Source organism: Argiope bruennichi, chromosome X2 (assembly GCF_947563725.1).
Source record: "Argiope bruennichi chromosome X2, qqArgBrue1.1, whole genome shotgun sequence".
Taxonomy (NCBI): domain Eukaryota; kingdom Metazoa; phylum Arthropoda; class Arachnida; order Araneae; family Araneidae; genus Argiope; species Argiope bruennichi.
The window spans coordinates 60,229,555-60,251,050 of record NC_079163.1 but is presented as its reverse complement, the minus strand read 5'-3'; the positions used below and the strand labels follow the sequence as shown (position 1 = coordinate 60,251,050).

The 21,496-nt window shown below is 28.8% G+C and overlaps 1 protein-coding gene across 2 annotated transcripts in view; it reads left to right on the top strand.

The window, feature by feature from the left end:
• Positions 1-8,505: 8,505 nt before the first annotated feature.
• The window catches only part of LOC129960623 (SEC14-like protein 2), a 43,541-nt gene continuing 30,550 nt past the window's right edge, over positions 8,506-21,496 (top strand). The window contains exons 1-3 of one of the 2 annotated variants that reach the window (XM_056074165.1): positions 8,580-8,600; positions 9,978-10,065; positions 18,001-18,068. In XM_056074165.1, coding sequence (XP_055930140.1) covers positions 18,015-18,068 — 54 coding nt within the window. In that variant the 5' untranslated portion in view covers positions 8,580-8,600; positions 9,978-10,065; positions 18,001-18,014. Of the gene's footprint in view, positions 8,601-9,977; positions 10,066-18,000; positions 18,069-21,496 lie in introns of both variants that reach the window. The other variant, XM_056074164.1, reaches the window with a different exon arrangement.

Below are 21,496 nucleotides of genomic sequence, written 5' to 3'. Positions count from 1 at the left end.
CATTTTTATACAGTACATCACTCCTAATAGTCAAATTTTGTAAACACTTCCCTATAACTTAACACATTCAAAAATAGGTTCTATCATTTTATAACTAAAATTGATTGAATAATAAAGTTTAATAAAATGTTTAAAGTAAAAGTGGACCGTCATATACGAGGGGTGATCCCCCCCCAAAAAAAAAAATTAAAAGTAGCAGTATTTGGAAAGTAGAAATTATGGATGGAAATATTGTACCCCAGAGTGGAGACAGATAGCACTAGTTGCCTTAGACCGGTCGTTCGAGCAGATAATATTAGCACTGAGACCTGAAACAGCGACAGTAATGGCAAGACGTTCAGAAAAGTGATCTCGCACAGAGGTGCGAGCCGTGATACGATTTCTATGGGCCTAGAATGTGTCCCTATCGGACATTCACAGACAAATCGTTGAAGCGTACGGGGGCGAAGCAATGAATACAAAACAGGTGGCGCAATGGTGTTGTTCTTTTGAATCGGGCAGAGAGATTGCTGGAAACATTTAGGTGGGAGGTCTGCAGTCACCTCTCATACAGCCCCGATTTGGTTCCCAGTGAATATTTCCTTTTTCTGGCATTGAAGAAACACTTATCCGAAACAAGGTTCATATCAGACGGTGATGTTCAAAAAGGTGCCGAGAAATTGCTCAATAGCCAGGGACCTGATTATTACCAAGAAGGGTTAAACAAATTGGTCCAGAGGTGTGATAAATGTCTCAACAGGTTTGGTGATTATGTAGAGAAGTGACCGCCACACATGTCTCATAATTACCATTTTCATCCTGGGTCTATTTTAATAAAGCATTTTTCCTTTGCCATATAAACTTTTTTTTGGGACCACCCATCGTACAATTTATTTAAAGGAAAAAACAATTTTCGCAATAGTAGATTTTTTGGTTGAAATTGAAATTGTCATTATGACATTATTTTACAGGTTTAAATATTCCAAGAAGGTGTAAAACAAATATTCAGCTTGTAAGCAAAAAATAATAGAGAAATAAGACAGCTTGTACATAATAAAAAGAAATAAATAATTTCATTACGAAATGAAATATTATTTTAAATACATTTGCAATGCATATTTTTATAAATTTAAAATCAAAATCCCTTTACCGAATCGACTTCATTCATCTGAAATGAAGGAATCTGAAATGATGTAAAGATTTATATACCATAACAATATGTTTATCAAATCTGCTGTATTCGTAATTTCTCTTTCGTAGATATTTTTTAAAAATCCTCAAAGGAAGTAAAAATCCTAAAAGACTAAAATCTGGCGGTAACAAGTCCCACTCACAAAGCCTTTACAAGATGTTATTTCACGATGTATTTGTCCGGAAAGTATTTAACTGAAAAAATTTGATAGCTGTCCATCGTGAGGAACTGAACTCTTTCAAAATAGACTTACCCTAATTTAGGACACTTTAAAGCATAAAAAATATCCCAATTGCCCAATTAAAATTACTTTCTTCTTCTTCTTTTTTTTTTTTTCGCACTAAATATTCTTAGACCAACCCACTAGGTGACAATTTGGTCATCAGTTATGACAGTTTTCCACCGATCAAAAAGGCTATCGACTCCTGAAGTAGACGTGGACTCCTGAAGTCCTTCTTTTTCTAGTAAAAAACAAATTTTAATTGGTATTTTTATATCTGAAACATTCTGAATCTAATTTTCAGTATACGGAATGGAATATATTGATTTTAGTTTCAATTTTAATTTTTGGAGCACGACAAGTACTGTTGATACAAATAGGCTTTCCTTAGAATTCAACACTTTTCCTCACTGATTTCTAAAAGTAAATAGTTTGCAATTTTTTAATTTTTTTTATCTCAACAAATCGAGCTAATTAAATGTTGTTAATTAAATTATAATAGGTTACAAAGGATTTTTTTGGTGATAAAATAATTCATGTGACCTCTTTATTAAATGAAAAATGGTGTTGAAAATCTAGTTTAATTAAGCATTTATTTTCAATTCTGATTATTTCTAATTATTACTTAAAATTAAGTAGTAAGTATACTGACTAATTGAGATATTTTTGCCCTTTTCGCACTTTATTAAGTATGCTCATCACTTCCAGTTGGCCTGAATGATCGCTGAAAGTATATTTATCAACATTAATTTCGTAAACAAGCCAGATAATTAAACATGTCTTCTTATGTTCAAAAACCAGTTTAATAATAAAACCTCAAAAATAATTTTGAAAGATCTTGAAGTTTTGATCTGTAAAGGATTAAATAAAATAATTAAACCATATTATTATCTAATAATAAATATAATAATTTAATATTTAATATTTAAAGTTTTTTCGAAGTAATAACAATACCTCCTTACGCTATGTAATCGAAAGAAGTCTAAACATAATAACACGTTAATGGATAATTTCAATTTGCATGCTATCTTTTGAGACAGCAGAATTAAGCTGTCAGATTCATCTAAAAAAATTATATTAAAAACTTCATAACTCGGTCAATTTTTTTCTTAGAACAGTGGTTTTTTTTTTTTTTTTTTTTTTTTGCTTAAATTGTTAATGTGCAAAAATTACTACCCATAATATTATTGAAAAACTGGAGGGCTATATAAAAGTTCAGATTTTGTTATTTTTTTCATTATCAAATTCATCGACTCATACAGCATAAAATATAATTCTTGTCATCATTTAAAGCATTTTTCCATTTAGAAGTTCATGCCCTGATTGATGATATAGGAATTATCTTAGAAATTTTTTGATAATTTAGAAATCAACCATTGGACCATGATTAGAGAGGACACCATCTATTGTATGATTGTAAAGAAATGTGAAAAGACATATCATATTAGAAAATTATTTGTTCATTTTATATATTTATTTTACTACCTGACAATCTTTATTACATTTGGAAAACATCATCTTTAAATCGAACGCGGTAAAGGGAAGAACGAAAAATAACAGTTGCTACCGCTGCAGTAAATACCCTGCTACTTCATTTAAGTGAACAGTTTAGCATTACATAATGGTTTCGAAAAGGAAAGAAAATTAACAACTGAGTGTTGTAACAAGTATTCATATGATATAAAACTTGTTGAGAAAGAAGATTAACAACTGAGTGCTGTAACAAGTATTCATATGATATAAAACTTGTTTAGTGAGCTGTGCAATAAAATTTAACTTTTATTGCCAATAACTCTACAGAGAATTCGTAATTTATTTTTCATTTAACTTGTGATTGCTAAAAATCTTCCAAAATTTTAATAAAATACTGTGACAGCTGAAGTAGGAATCGTAATTATTTGAAAATCTTTTATTTTCGAAAATAACATGCAAAATATTCCATTATCGTGATAAAAAAAAAAAAAAAAGAATGGTCCAGGAGTTTTGAAGTGCGATGACTATCAGGCTGCTGCTCGGCAGTACTTTTCGAGTCGTTTTTTCAACTGCCGATTTATCGGTTGTTTTACTAAATGCTTTCTTTCGTTTATTCGTGACATTTCCACAAAGGTAAAGGAAATGTTCCAGAATGTAAATAGTTTTATCCCACAGTTTTGAGATTACTGTTGAAACAATCTTGCCTTCATCAAAAAATTAAATCGTCAATAAGGAATGAATATATATATATATATATATATATATATATATATATATATATATATATATTGTTTTTATCTCTGAGCATTCCTTGCCTGCTCTTGACTAAAGTAAGACAAAGTGTAAGGGAATAATTCATTTGAAACATTTTGGGGAACGAGCAACTACTGTTCGTAGGGCGTTGGATTCGCGTCCCTTGGGTTGCGAATTCGAACCCCGCCGGCCGAAGACTCTCCGCGTGTGTGGTGGCTGGCGCGCGTATAAATTTTTCGTAGTCACAAAATCCTCCATGTCGAGAGTAATACCATTGGGGGTACTGGATCAGGGGTGATGGTTCTCTGATTTAGATCTAAATTACGATCTGTGGATGAGTGAAAGAAATGCATGAATGAAGTCCGCCCTGTAAAAAGTGTTGTGACGTGTATGTAGCTAAGTCGTTCTTTTGGCCCTGAATGGCGCTACTGAAAAACAAGAAACTTACCCTTGGCTTAAAAGTCAGTGGGATTGTCTATGACAAGTGCTATTAGAGACAACAACAACAACTGTTTGTTTCAGTATCCTAAGACGATCACTTGTCAACGATTCCATCTCACTAAGGGGTGAGACGAGGAAGGACGAGCTAATTTCCTTTCTGCTTCATCATTCTTTGACCTTGATTTCCGCTCTTTTAGATACTTTTTCGTTCTTTTTTTTTTTTTTTTTTTTTTTTACTTGTATGTGAGTATCGTGTCGTTTCTGCTCGTATTATTTTATTTTAATTCAGTTCACGAATAATCTGACTTTACTTTATAGTTATATGCAAACATATCCTCCTTCCCTCTTTCCTAACATCTCTATTTTGATGAATTAAACCCATCATAACGCATGCGCAAAAGCGCGGAGTGTTTTAGAATCCGTTGGCAAACAATAAATGCTTCCGAACACAACAAAAAATGTTACTCTTTAGTAAACGTAATTTTGCTCCTTTTCTTAGAGCGTTGTCTTTTTCATTGATTCCCTGGATGACGGTTTTCAAACAGGAAAGCTTTCTGAACTTTTCGATTGATCAAAATCAATGCTATTCTATAAGAACGCAAACGAGGCATTTTACAACATTTTATAAAAATGAAAAATATACAAACTTCCTTTCAAACGAAGGAGAATGCATCGACTTGTTGCCAAAAAAAAAATTGCAAATAAAACATAAGGGATAAAATATAGTATTCACAATACTATTTCTCACGATTTACGAGATAGGACGACTTCATGGAATGTTTTACATTTAGCACTCCTTGCAGTGTTTCACAGACAGTGTAACTCAGCTCCCTCTCAAGAATTTTGCCATTTACTTGATAGATGATATAGAAGAGAACGCCCCAGGAAAGAGTTTTTATTTCATCAATACACATTGTTTTATTGTGTTGTTTAAAGATTTTTAAAGAAAAAGAAAACCCAATTAACTTTACAATAGTGTGGCTTGCATGCATCATTATACTATTCATTTTAGAGGAAAGAATTAGTCCTAATTTAAAAAGAGATTGACCGTTTACTATAATTATATATATAAGATTTTAAAGTTCAAGGAAACGTTTTCATATAAATAAACCAATTATTTAAAATATATAATTTTCTAATCAGTGTTTTCCTTGAATCCAGTTTTTCCCTGATAGCTGTGAAGTATTTCTGAAATTCCTTTTAAATTTTTTTAACTGATAAAGATGAAATGTATCAATATTTTTTTTTCAAATATGCAATTCTTGGATCCTTTAACTACCATTCGTTTAAGCGTATGATTGCATTTCTTTTCCCACGTTGCTACTCGCTAGGTTTAACTTAACACAAGCAAAAATTTCTGTTTTTGCAGGAACTTATTTAATAGCTTGTTTAAGAAGAAGAATTGTTACAAACATACATTCAATACAAATCTTTTGTTCCAAAGGCATGAAGTAGGAAACTTGTTTTAGTAAAAGGTGATGAATGTCATTTATAATCTCAATTATGAAGAAGTAGTTGCTCCTTAAATACAAAACTCGTGTAAAATATCTTGACAAAATATGAATGATAGTTAGGAGGACCACCAACGTGATGAATTCATCTCCTCCATTCTAGCAGAAAAGAGAGCATAAAGAGTTTTAAGAAGCGATAAAAATTTCAACCCTTCTTTGAGTGATTTTTGTGTGTGTGTGTGTGTGTGTGTGTTTGTGTGTGTGTGTGTGTGTGTGTGTGTGTGTGTGTGTGTGTGTGTGTGTGTGTGTGTGAAATAAATCGGGGTGATATAATTCATGCTCTATATTAAAGGAAAAATATTTTAAAAAATCCTAGTATAAATATATAATATGAAATATTTAAAAAACAGTATGATGGAAAAATCCATCATCATGCAAATTTACATATTACGCTCAGTACAAAATAAATAAAAAAAATTATATGTCTTTGTATCCTTTTTATTCCTCATGATAATTTAAAAAGCAATTATTATTCTTATTAATTCAAATTAATTCCACATTTACTGTATGAGATTGTAGAATATCCTTTGCATTTAAAGTATTTGCCCCGGAGTGACCCATCTACTTTTGGTCAATCTTCAATGTCTCTCTCTTCTAAATTTCTTGACAAAAATAACATAAAATAAACATATAGTAAAAAACATTTCCGTCATACATTAGAAGTGAAGCAACTGCATAGTGTTGTAAATTTCTGCAACATGGTTTTGGGAAGATTATTTGGGGTATTCGATATAAATTGCACAGAAAATAAGAGAAACACAAAAAAGAAAATTTTTTTTCCCTCTCATCATCCTTTTTATTAGCAAAAAAAAAAAACAAAAAAAAAAACAGATTAGTTATAAAAGAATATTCAAGAAATAGCACGTTTCTTCCAACTACAACAAACAGTGGAATGACAAATTCAAACCCGCTATAATGATTATGACATTTAATTTTTTTTTTTGGCATCTACGTTCCTTATTACGCAATAGTGGTGAAAAAAGTTGCCAATAACAGCTAATTTACAGTTCACCTGTTACGAGTACAATTTTTTGTTCATTAAATATTATGATAGAAATTTCCATCATCATGTAAAGAAGGATTAAGAATCAAAAGAAATATTTATCGTGTTTCACCTTACTATACGTACATTTCTTGGCTATACAAGACTCTGTTTTGAATTTAAAGGGCTTTCACCGGATTTCAGCAAACACCCTGTATATTATATACACATGTATATATACTACCACATTTAAAAACAAACTTGATTCTTTGATTTGATTTTTCCATCCAGGTTCAATGTACCCTTCTTCAAATCTAACCTTTGAAACAAGAATTTAAAACCAGTTTTCTTAGCTTGAATGAGTATATCAATGTATATATTCAGAAGGTATCAAAGCTTCAGACAACCGGTAAAAATTTCTAAAGCTGCTTTTTATTCAAGTGTGAGAATGATCATTCACATGTTGATGATCAGGAAAACTACGTTTGCTTTCTGTTATGCTTTTCATAACATGTCCGTACTCGTTAATTAAATATCATTTCATACAATTACATCTGAAAGTCGCTGATATATAATTTTTTTGCATAAAGGGTAAAACTTTCTCCAGAGCCAGAAGAAGTTTCTGTTTTTCGTCTTCAAAAGATATCGAAGAATAAAACTATTTGCTTTGGTAGTAGATGCATAGGAGCAGCAGATGCATCCAGCTATTACTTTAAACATTTTTATATCATGAAATTTGTGGAATTCTACATGCCACGCGTTGAATTACCATATCTTGTCACCCCCATTTTGCGATGAAAATATAATACAACTTAGAGAAAGTTTCAAATAAAAAGGACCGTGTTTCGAGAGCTGTCAATTATTTTAGAGATATTTCTTGTTTGTTCCCCCAAATTGTTAGGAATGCAGAGCCTTTCAATACGAGACTTAAGGATTTTATAACATACACCTCCCCCCCCCCTTCCACTTCTTTGTTTAAACATTTTCTTGATGTTTTTACACTCTTTTACTTTACTTGATTTGCTTCGTGTATGTAAAGATGGAATTTAGAAATAACTCTTTCATCCACTTCTTGATATTTTAGGTATCTGAAATTTTGCATAGATGTGTGTTCAAAACATAATTTAATAATAATATAGTGTTAAATAATATAAGGCAATAATACAGTGTTTTAATATTTTCAGAACATAGTTAACAGTTGATCAATTAATTTTAATTAAGGTTTGATTCGACATTTGTGGAGCCATCTGATTGTAAATTTGAAGAAAAGTTTATTTTAGCTTCCATAGAAGTTCTTTAAAACACGTCTTTATTAGAGTATCGAAAAAGATTTTTTTTTTTTAATCCAAGATATGGATGTCAAAACAAAATGAACTGAGCAACTAATATAAGAAAATAGGCACTGAACACTAATTAAAGGAGATCTAATTACGCATCTCATCAAGTTACACAGAGTGCAATAAGAAAGAAAATTCACAAACGTCCATTAAAACGCTTACAAATCTTTTTAATATTCCAATTTTCATACAGAATTTATGTCAACAATTTATAGTTTTACAATTTTGCTTTGATATTCCAATTTCCAAAACTCTCAAAAAATAATGTTCCCTCTATAGTGCGTTAATAAAAATAAATTTTATTTCTACTTTGAAAAACTTTATTTTTCATATTTCGCTTTATTATTGGCGCTTTATGTAAAATATTTTTGCATAATTATGATTTCACTTACAGGATGACATTTCTATGAAATTGGATTTTAAATAAATGCCGTGCGCTTCCTTAATACTCGTCCGATCATTAATGATTCAACGATAAACAGGAGTCATCATTATAATTGCATCTAAATTGCATCTCAAATAATGAAAGGAATCAAGTAATTGTGAAGATAAAATTCTCAGATAATTTGATCTAACCATCAGAAGATAAAACTATCAGATGTCTAAGAGATAACAGCTATATCACGAGTGAAAAGTTAAATGATAAATGTATTGAGGATTTTGTGGTCTCAGGGAAAACTTTTTTTCACTTTTCTGATAGAAAAATTAACAAGTAAGTAATTTACAGCTATTTTTTCCTCTTTCCTCTCCTCCTAGACAAACTTGTTAAATTCGCAAATTCTTATACATTCTTATAATTATGAAGTATTTCGTTCGGATAAAATTGTATGCAGAATTTATATATTTAAAAACGAAGAGCTTTTTTTTTTATTTATTTGTATGGTGTTTAAAAATAAAATTTCACGTTAGATATGAAGCAAATAAAATGAGTTCAAATTTGAATTCATTCGATAAAACTGTGAAAGATTATCAAAATTCTTTACTATTACTAATTCAATGAAACAATATTAGTCGATTTTATTTTAAAAGATAGATATCTTACTTATACTTATATTTCAGTCCTTTTTTTTCAATACCAGTCTACATGCCTGCTGCAATTTTTATAGTAAAGGATTGAAAAAAAAATTGCAATTTATTTGTTTTACCTTTGTTAAATATCTATCCAACATTTAAAATTTCGTATAACAGTTTTAAGAATTAATATATTTTTTAATATTCAAAATCATTTTCATGTGTTTAAGCTTATCGAATCGAAACGGCCATTGAAAAGATTCCATCCTAACTCAATTTTAAGAGATTTTATCTTTTCTTCTCAATGCTCAAATCCCTCTGTTAATGAAAAAAAAATCTTCACAATTATACTTGATTCTTCATTTTTTCCTTTTAACTGCATTTCGCCTCCATTCATAAATTTGAAAACATGAAAAGTTTTTCTAAATATTATTTTTATTTCATAATTAAGCACATGCTGTGTTTTTATTTACCTTATTCAATAGTTGTGAGAAGAGGGAAATTTAAAGTTCCATGCAAGAGGAACTATTTAATTGGAACAAAATCCATGAAAACAGGACAAATAAAACTGCTTACTTCTAAAATTGGCATAAAAATGATTCAAGTAGATAAAGAATAAAATATTTCCATAAACAGAGGCTTGATGGAATTATTGTTTATGTGTTTCAGTTAACTAGAGACCATTAAAACTGACAACGAATTATATTATAAGAACAACACAATTATGCGAACTTATTAAAAGCATAAAATATTTTCCTTAACAATTCGTTTTTGGCTGAAATAGAATCATTAAACAAAGGGAAAACATGATATTCTGGCGGAAAACTTATTTTTTAACTCTTTATTTCTAGTTCAATCAAATTCATCGGAGGAAAAAAAATCAAATTTAAAAAATGGAATATTAGCTTAACTTAACTGAATTCTTCACCTCCCTTCGTATAAAGAGGCAATAAAAGGAATTTGGCGAAATTTGCGCCAAATAGAATAATTGTGAAGCCAAACTCACTAAACAAGTATAATTTCTGTAGCCGCTAGAGGCATCTTTCGCCACAAGGTCAATACTAATTTTCTTTCAAAGGACAAACTTCCTCCTGGAAATCTCCTTTCATTCAGATGAGAAATTCTTCCGCGAGTATTTTCCAGTGTCAGATGTGCTGATTCTTAAGGTAAGTTTCGTTTCGATCATCTTTATCGATAAAATTCGACTGTTGTATCGTGCATTCAAAGTAGAATAAAAGAAGAATTACAAATCAAATAATTATCTTAATCTGCGATTGGATTTTCTCCTTTTCTGAATTTTTACTCTGAGAACAATGATTTGTATTTTTTGCAGGATAGGGATCTCTCCTTGTATTTAGAAACGCGCTTCGCAAGTTTCGTTTCGATCACCTTTATCTGTAATATTCGACTGTTGTATCTTTCATTCATAGTAGAATAAAAGAAGAATTACAAATCAAATAACTATCTTAATCTGTAACTGTATTTTCTTCTTTTCTAAATTTTTACCCTGAGTACAATGTTTTGTATTTTTTGCATGATATGGATCTCTACTTGTATTTAGAAATGCGCTAAACTTTGAATGATTCAAAACGACGACATCTTTCTCTATGAATTTATGTTTCTGAGGAATATAACATGTTCAAAAGATTTTAAGCAATTTTTCTTTTTTTATCAACATTTCTATGATATAGTTATTTGAACGTCATCTTTATAAATGTTATTTTGAGCATTATTCGTTTATTTACATAATTTTTCTCTCTTATTCTTTAATTAAAATTAATAAAAAATTTTTATTGAATTTAAAGTAATCCATTGGTTGAGTAAGAAAGATAATTAAAATAACTCCGATTTATTTCATAAATCTATTTATTGTTTTTCTTTCATTATGCTGTTGTTTCTTTGGAATCCAAATTAGTATACACAATGAGAAAATAAACATCATCTCTACTTCTCTATGTAATAATAATTTTTCTATGTAATAATTCTATCTATTCTATTCTATCTATGTAATAATAATTTGAAATTTCAAATAATCTCTTGTCTTACTTTTTTTTCCATAAAGGGATAACGTAACATTCTGGAAATGACAATCAATCAATTACGAAATATGTCAAGACTAAACCGCAAACGGATTGCTGGAATGCTTTTTATCTTGACAAAGCAGTTTATCTAGATGATCGTCACTAATTTACTAATCTAAGTGTAACCATCACAATTTACAGTAAATCCATGTTTCCTTAGAAAAAGCTTTACATAGATGTTATCAGTAAGCGAATAAAACAAATAATCAAGAACAAAAAATGGAATTTTTATCACATAAGATAAAATTGTTTGTAACGTATATTCCTTTTTCTATCGAAAAAGTAATACATGCGGTGTATCCTTTTCTTGAAGGCTTAATCTTTTGTTGGAATCGTTTTCATTGTGACTTGTATTGAGAAATGCTTTTTTTGAATCAGCGTAATTCTTTTCTTCCGCCTTGTAGCTAAAGTATGAAAAGTTTAAGACCAAAAAGTGACGTTTAAATTTCAAAGCATTGCCTTTGTTGGAAAGATAATTTTAAAAGATTCGTTGTCATATTTACGTGAGAAATAATCTCCCTAATTAAGCGAATAATTCTATCGCGTTTCTTATAATATAAATTTAACATATGTTTTTATTTTAATATAAGAGGCTTAGAAATAAACCTCATGTTTGAATTACAGCGTTTATGCGTTGAACCCCCAAGCCCGTCCTATTGAAATCACATAGTGTACAAGCACACACACACACACACACAAGCAAGCACTGAGTTGTTGAATAATCCAATATTTTGCTGGTTTAGCAATTTTTTACGTTTCGAAAATAAAAGAAAAAGGTATTTGTGGGAAATTTTGTTTCTAGCTACTCGAAATCTTTACTGAAATATTTTAGTTTTTGCTACAAGCTTACGAAAAGAATTGTTTTACCTTATCCGAACATTATGCATGATACAGACGTTTCAAATTAATTAAAATATTCATTAAATATAATACGAAAACTGGGTACCCTTCCATGGTATCAGTCCTTGGTGAAGAGCTTGCTTTACAGTTTTATTGTCGAAGAGATGACTAAATATCTAGGCATCAGCAAAAAGTGTATTTCACATATTTCTGACTACAAACGCCTGGCTGTTGCAACATCTTTACTCTTGACTACAGAGTGAATAAAGAATCGTTGCTCATCTATTCAAGAATAGGCCAGAGGCTAATCAAGAGTTCAAATGAAGAACAAAACTTTCTTAAACATGTAAATTCTTTTGTTTTACAAAGTTGATATCCACCTTGAAAAGTCGACGATAGGAAACTAAAAAAAAGAACGGAAAAAAATCCACCGCCAGACTTAGGTCCAAAATTTGTTTCCCCCGGGAGACATTCCAGAAATAGAAAACAAGTTGGGAGCGATGCCTTATCAGAGTAGGAGATAAGTCTTATTAAAAGATTATAGATTTTTTTTTAAATGTTCGGTTTCTTTTTGGACAGAATATATTATATATAGTATATTATTTGCACTTAAAACTTGATTCATAACTCTAAATTTTATAATAACATTGAAACAAATAATATGAACTAATAAAGGTAAAATAAAGATTCAATGAATTAATTAAATGCATTTTTTTATTCCTTTGATTTTGAAAATATAATAATGCAGGAATTATTGGCATTTCTGAGTAATATTGGATTGCTTGGACTGCTGAATGAGAAAAAAACAACAACTAAATTTATAATATATTTATAAAGCAATTTAGGACAAGTTAGAAATTAATAAAAATTTTGTCTTTTCTATAGTTTGAATTACTTTGCTTCTGTTTTTGCCTTTTATTTTAATATGTCTTTTGACAATTCTTTTATTGCACTCAAAGTAGTGTTTAAATATTCATAAAAACATTCATAGTTTGAGTCAAGCATTGAAACAAAGAAGACCTTTCTTATACTTAGTATTTATGAACAAAGTATGTTGTTGCTTATCCACCTTGGATTGAATACCAATTCAAACCAAGTCGAAGAGATCGTGGAAAGAGGGGTTCAGTAACTTCTGAGGATAAAGACCCCTGAGCACCCGAGGGCAGAAGTCTGACTTTAGCTTATATGAAGATGACATATACTCGCTTGTACAACCCCTTTTCACGGGTGTGTGTGTGGGGGGGGGGGTCTTTCACATACCTCACAGATAAAACACAGGGTAAAGAACAACCATGTCCGAACCAGGACTCGAACCCGGGACGCCCAGATCACGAGAAAAACGTGTCACCCCTAAGTCAGGACACCGACTGAACAAAATATGAAGTATGAATATTAGTAACTTAGAGAAGGACGTTAGTGACTAGTTCATATTGTTTTTATTATAAATGGAGAGATTGTCAACACCCTCAGCGCTTAAGTTAGAGGAATATGACTGCTTTTTTTTCCTTGTTTTGATTCTTTTCTTCAGCCTTTAATATTTAATTTAGCTTAATTTTGTTTCAAGTATATCTTGTGCCCTGTTTTATTTTTTAAAGTCTCATTAAGTCTTATTTAAGTCTTCTTCTATTTTTCTACATGAATCTTTGATATAGTATAACAGTCTGCGAGGATTCCTGCAAATTTTTAAAGTGTGGTTCCGTTTTTATACTTGGGCACCAGTAGTATTTATGTACTTTTATTGCTGGAACATCTTGGGTTGGGATCTTCTAAGACCATGAATCTCAGGAATTTTGCCACTCCTTCCACCTTTCCAATCTCTTCCATAGAATCTTAATAAGCAAAAACTTTCATCAAAGTTTAAAGAATTTTGCATAAATTATTGGATGCCTTGTTTTATTCAAGAAGCACTTGTTTCTCACCTTTAGTTGGAAACTTAATAGGGATAGTACTTTGATTTTTGAAATTTCGTTGTGGTATTATACAATCACATTGCTCAAAATCTCTAATTTTAATTTTAATATTTCAGATCACGTTTTCATTATACAGGTCATATTTTAATCACCAATAATAAAAAGCAAATAAAGCTACTAAATAATTGAACTGATTGATAAATAATTGACTTGAAGTTAGTTGCCATATGTATTGCACAGAACCGGTATGGTTAAAGTTCGTTTATTCAGATGGTTCTAGAACCAGTTTAATGGCTTTAAGTGACAAAAATTTCTCTAGTATGCAGAATAAGTAATGTGCTTCTGAAGAGTGAAAAAAAGGTTCACTATTTTCTCAATAGGTGGTGCTTTATTTCTATTTACAATGATTTTTTGAAGATTTTTTTTTTAATTAATTCATTGTTGTTGAAATTACCATTCTCTAATCAAAAAAAGATTTATTATATATCTTTAGACACAGATTCTTTCATAAAGCCCTATTGCCAAAAAAAGTTTGGTGTCAGATCAAGTGATGGTGACAACTCTTTTGTTTGAAAATAACTAATTTTCACACTATAAAAATTCGCGAAATGGCTTTTGTAGAAAATCTGAACTGAGCGAGTGATATGAGATGGGGCACCGTCTTGCCTAAAAGTAATAATTTGATGGAAAAGGGATATAATATTCTGAACCGAATTTCAGTTGAATTTTCTTGTTTAACTATATTAGAATAAATCGTAATAACAAATATTTTACTTTCAATGAAATAATTAAAAGATGTCAAAATCTTTTAAACACCATTTAAACAATCTTTAATTATACGACTGGATATTTTTGAAATTTAAAACAATATTATTTGATCGAATTATAAAACAAATCATATTTTATATTTATATCTTTTATTATTATATTATGCACAATTTAGTGTTGTAATTTTTCTCAACATGCTTTATACATATTCTTTTTTTAACTATCTTGAAAATCAATTTTTTTCATACATCACGCTCATTAGCCAGAAAAATTCAGGCACTCTTGAATTATCGCTAAATTATTACAGTTTTTAGCAACTTTAATTTCGTGAAACTGCTTACTTTTCTGATCATTATGCATTTGTAAATTTTCAACGCAGACATTTTATTCTGGAAAGTTAATTACTATCAGACAGAATTATTTGCAGGTACTATTTTTTATTTTTATTTTTTCTCCTTTTATTTCGAGTTGTGACGTGTAGAATTTAAAATGTTCTATTTCATTAACAAAGTCAGATTCGATATTCGATGAACAATGTTGTTTAAATTTTTGAGCAGTTTCTTAATTCTGATGTTCGTTCTTTTTGAAAAATCAACTAAATATCCAAATATTGAATAAACTTTACTATATGCTTCAAAGCGCCACGAAAATTCTTCGCGTAGCATACCTGATACTTAATTTTGTTATGACAATTAGTTTCCCCATTCGTCTAAGTACAAGACATCTTCGAAATGTTTTTTTTTTATTTGCTTTCATCTCATAATTATCAAACATTTCTAGTAAATCAAATACACCGGTCCAAGTTTTGCTACTTTTCATTATAACGCGAATTCTCCCACCAGAAGTAGAAAAGAAAACTATTCTTTACTTTTATATCAACCACTTTTAAAGTCTAATAAAAATGAAATCATGAAACAAAATTTAAGAAAAAAAAACAACTGTGCGAATTATTATAAAGATCTATGATTGTAGCAATATAGAAATACCGAAATTATTATTTTAAAATTTGATTAACCTGCTTACATGGTTATGCAAGATCTACTGCTGCCAATTCAAAAGGATTAAAAATAAAATAGAACATTTTAAACTGATTATCTTTTTAGTTACTTACTATTTTCTATCTATCTCAATCTATTTCGAGACTTGGAAATATTAGGTATGGCAACAAAGCTTTCACTTGCAAAATTCTAAATAATATAATTCAAAAGCATAATATTCCATGCCAATTTAATGTTATTATCGTCTTATTAGCAATCTATTATGCTCTGGTTACTAAACTAATAATTTTCTTAATAATCTATTTTAAATTATTCATTTGTATTTAATTTATTAGAAAGAGTTAATGCGTATCAAATATATGTTTAATGGATAAATATTTCACTGATTTATTCCAAAACTATAGTCATTGTTTTAATGATCATGTGGAAATAAAGTAAAATCCTATTACTTCTGGCAATCAAAATTGTTATAACATACCTCGCCATAAATAGAAAACTGCTTTGAAATCCAACTCAAATTGAATTTCTATTTTTTATTATAAATTTCACAACAGTCAAATAGAATGAATGCTTTTTTTTAAATTTTATCATAAACATTTATTAATACTTTATATTTGCTGAACTTTCTTAGAAATAGTTTAAAAAATAATATTTATAAATAAATATATGATACAACAAAGCGTAATGTAATAAAATAAAAATTTTGCTCACCTCTTTTAAAGCAGTTCTAATTGTACAAGTTGCAGTATTTTTCAACGTCTCACAACAAATTCGATTGAAAAAAAATCGTCTTTGCTCTGACCCCATCTTGAACTGTTGGTAACAATTAGAAATAATTGACCAATGGGTGTTGAAGGGGTAGAGTGATATAAAGACACTTCTGAAACATTCGCCATGCTTTCAAAATATTTAATTCCGGCAAAAATAAAAAGGATATTTTCAACTAAAAAAAAAAAAAGATAAAAAAATTCTTAAGTTTTTTTTTCGGGGAATGAACTGTTCACGTTAAATCATGATTATGACAGTTCTTAAATTTCCTGAAACAATCTACGCTTTGAATACTGTAAATATTAACTCGTCATACATAACACCAACTTGTTATACACAGCATGTAATGATTATAATGCGAATTTACATTTAAAGAAACCAATATTTTAAATTTCTATAATGAAGGTGTTTTATCGTTTAAATGTAATTCGGTAGATGTAAATACTTCTCAAGTTTTTTTCTCCTGAATTTCAGTACTATTTGCAGAAAAAGAAAGAGAAGTAAAAAATTTTATAATCTAGTGTGAGGGGAAAAAAAAAGAAAGAAAGAAACTAACGCATTAAAAAATAAAGCACATCAGAGACAAGTTTAAATCAGTGATTTTAATTGTCTACTCTATGGATTTAATTAATGTTAGCTTTCCCATAACTGAGTTCACCTTAATAAAAACTCCACCATTTAGCTGGCACTAATTCTTCTTCTATTGAATAATAAATACTACTCACGTGATTTTTATTACAAAATGATAAAATTTTCGTTACTTTTTGCGTAATATATATTTTGATGAAAGCTATTGCTCGAAGTATATATATATATATGCTGGAAGTAAATCTTTAGAATAATGTCTCTAACTTTTTTCCTTCTTGTTAGGTGTGTTTTCAGAAAATTTCAACTTGGAGAATTCAAATAGTTATATATCCTTTATTTACTATGGAATTTTTTAAAATAAGTATTCATAAATATTTTCTTTCATTTAAAAATATTAAATTAATAAGAAAATGGCAAACCACAAAATTAAAATTCCTTTAATTTTTTTATCATTTTTGTTATAAATTATGTTAATTTTTTTTTTAAGTAACAAATTCAGAAAACTATAGAATGAATTCTCTTTGAATCATTCAAAAATAGCAATGAATAAATATTTATGGTAGCTGAGAAAAATTGTATTTTTAATTTAAAAAAACTGCATTTGTTTGTATCTACACTTTAAAAATGTTTACAGTGCAAATGCTATTATATTACTATTTTATAACGTAATAATAACTTTGACCAAAACCTCATCAAATATCGAAACTGGGAGCAACGGTAATATTTAAATTTACATTTCTTTTATATACTAACAGGTGAAAAAACCTCATTGTTGTTAGCTTCATTATTCTATGCAAGATTTCAAAACGATCTTTTATTTATTCATACATTGATTCATTTTTTTTTCTTGATATACCTCTTCCACTCCTTCTTTTTTTTTTCGGAGGAAAGCAATAAATATCAAATTTTAAAAAAAAATTAATAACATCTTAAAATGAGTTTCAAAATTTTGATTTTAACCTGTTAACTGTCCGGGTATGACGAAATATTCTAATTCAAAACGAATTGAATATAAGTTAATTATCCGATTAACAGGTTAAATAAATACGTACTTTATGACCAAATTCTAATTTTTAATGAATATTCATTTATTACAGTTTTTATATGAAGTAGGAATGCATATACTAAATGAATGTTATTTATTTCAGAATTTTGTTTCACAATGACTGGATACGTTGGAAATCTAAACGCGACTCAGGAAGAGGCATTGAAAAAGGCAAGTGACTTTTTTGAAACTCGACGACTCAAGTGAGAGCAACCCCTGCATAAAAAGAAAAATAAGAATTATTTGATATAATTTCTTGCCATAAAATATTTAGCGAGACTGTTACAAAATATGTGACATTTTCCGTGTGCAGCATTCTAATTCGTTTTGAACTCTCTTTCAAGTAGACATTCACATCAAAGGAGCTGTTAACAAACCACGTACGCACCTACGTACTCAAATCACGCCACTTTGCATTTAAATTCAGGAATTCATTCGTTCACTAGAAAATGCAGATAAGCAGAAATCTTGACTTTTTTTATCACTCTCAAAAACTATTTCTCAGATTATTATTCTTTTTAATTTCGTATATTTTTTTAGTTCATAGATGTTTGACCCTAAAAATAAACTACTAAGAAAACTGATACATAATTTTTCGTTAATGAGTACGAATACATTAATACTATTTTAAATTTATTAGTTATGCCAGCAACTGCAATACACTGTTCCACTTCATCAATTATATAATGACAGAAATAAAAATAGTTAAGTAAAATATGATTCATTGCATTAGATTTACTCTTTGTTTTATACAATTATATAAAATATATATAATAATATTCATTATTTTATTATGCATGGAATAATCATGTCTAGTCCTTGAAATTTTCTCATTCATTATTCAAAGTTTTATTAATTTCTGTTATTTCTTTATAATAAGATTAAAGAAATAAGGGACATCAATATTAAAAAAGCTAATTTCAAATTTGCAATATAGAAGTGTGGTCCAGTTAAATAACTAAAATGTAGATAAACAGTTCCCTAGTAGATAAACAGTTGAGATTGCAAAAGTTCCAAATCCATTAAGATTGCAAAAGTTCCAAATCCACTGAGACTGCAAAGCGATTAGATTTTAGATTTTTTTTCAAAGTTTTTTGGACAAATCAGTTGCCAAATTTTGAAGCAATAATTGAATGCAATATTTCATTTTGCACATTGACATTTCTATAAATGTGATTGGAAACTTAAAAGAAGAAAATCAAATTTTATATCTCAAGTCAATATTTTTTTGTAAAATATTCAAGAACATTCTGTAGAAATATTTCATTTATCGGAAGAAATAAACTTGTTGACTTTGCGAAATAAGCAAAACTAATTTGCTGCTCGAATTGAATGCGATTCTGTTTCATGTAAATTCACATACTCGGAGTTTTATTCAGATATACAAAAATAAATCAGATAATAATAATGAATATGATTAGTCACCAAACGACAATGATAATGATGCAAAAGACAAAAGATTATACAGAAAGGAAAACTCGAAATGGTACAAAAATTCATAATCTTACTTTGAATTGCATGCCAAATGAAAAATCTCATTCTAAAATATTTTTAAATATTCTTAAGATGTTTTCTGCCCTTCGACTTTGTTTCAATTAATTCGTTATCAAAAGGTGATAATTATGTTTCCTTCATAATGGTTTTCGTCATTTAAATGCGTCTTTGCCTAATGTCTTTAGTAAACATAAGATCATAATTTTTGATATCCTAATTCGAAAGCTGATAGAAAATTCTGGAAATAAGCATAAATAAAATTCCTCATATACACTTATCTTCTTCATAAATAAAGAAAATTAACTTATATTACAATTTTACCACCAGAAATATATTAAATATGTAAATGTGTCTCCATCTGTTAGCAACCAAGAATTCGAATGTAGAGATATTGCGTAAAGATCTCATAAAAAAATAATAATTTTGATTTTCAGTTATCTTAAAAATAATAATTATATTTTTAAGATTCATGCAATTATTTCCAGAAAGTTATCGGACTTTCTGACAAAAGTTTAAGCAATATATTAAGGCGGTGCTAATGCTGATGTAATTTTATTGAATTCTACGTTTTCCACGACCACCGTAAAACAAAAGAATTAAAAACGTGTTTTTTTCAAAGTGAGAATTAGAGATAATTTGACTGTAAAAAAAGGCAGTTACTCTCAAAAATTTAAAAGCTTTGTTTCCTTTCACTCTAATTTAGCTTTAATATTATCATCTGCACGTTTAAAAGCTTAGATTTTGGCTCTGCCGAATCAATGTATAGTTAAACAACATTCGTATGTATTTCGTATTTTGTTAAACGTTTTCCCTACGTTCAACGTTTGTTCAAGAATTTTAGTTTTCTTTTTATACAATGCAGTGTATTATTTTGTTAAGAAGTTTTGGGAAATTCTTGAAATTTCGTTATAACTGGGATGAATTTGAGCTCTTTAGTTTTCGATACAATCAAACAAAATCTTGAAGGAATTTTAAAAAGATTATCTTTGAATTAACTTTCATTATAATCAAAAACATTTCTAATAAGAATTTCAATTCAAAATTAGACAGTAATTAGGGAAAAAAGAAAAATAAGAGTGCCAATTAATATCATGAATATCTTCAATATTCTGTTATATTTATAATAAATTGAAACAGATAAATATTTTTCCAAATAAATTTACAGTTCCCATATATTATTTTTTTCATTCATCTATATACTGTAAACAATAATTCTAGCTGTATTAATTTCAAATCCAATAACGATATTCTTTAGAATTTGATGACGATAATATTTAAAAAAATAATTGTTATTATTAATATTTAATAAGAACTTTTATTTTATAAGTCTTCTTTCACATGTCTAATTGCTAATATAGTTTGAGATTTTAATTAATAAAAGCAATACATAAAAAATGAAAAGAAACTTTTCAGAAATTATTTGGAAATTAAGGTTTTATTGAATTTGTCATTTAAATTTTTTTTAAAATGGGAAGGACCCGGTTATCTGCCTAATGAAGTTAGTTTATTTTAGAATGTTCCTACCAAATAAGCCATTGTCTTCTGCAAAACATTATTGACAAAAGAAACGTAAAAAAGATGAGCAAAAGAAAGATTCTCACTTGATCCGAACTCCCACATTATGCTTGATATTTAAAATTATCGAATGATTCATTCAAAAACTTTGTGGGTGGGTAGATGTTTCCGAAGTCACTAATTTGTCAAATCAGTCAATCCGATGTTTCCGAAGTCATCAATTTGTCAAATCAGTCAATCCGATGTTTCCGAAGTCATAAATATGTCAAATCAGTCAATCCGATGTTTCCAAAGTCGCCAATTTGTCGATCAATAAATTTCGAACAATTATCGATAGTAGTCGATAGTTGAAAAAAAATACTCACATAATGCTACATATTTAAAATTATCAAACTATTCTTTACCATGTAGGATCCATTTACATTCACACAGTTTGTTAACAAAAGTTATCGCTTCATAACGTAACATTTACAGCAGCCACAATCGACTTACCTTTTATTGTTCTATTAGCTTCATTTTTTACACGAGACCCGTAATGTTTGCTTTCTAACAGCACAATTATTGGCTATTCTTATCGAATAAAGATTGTT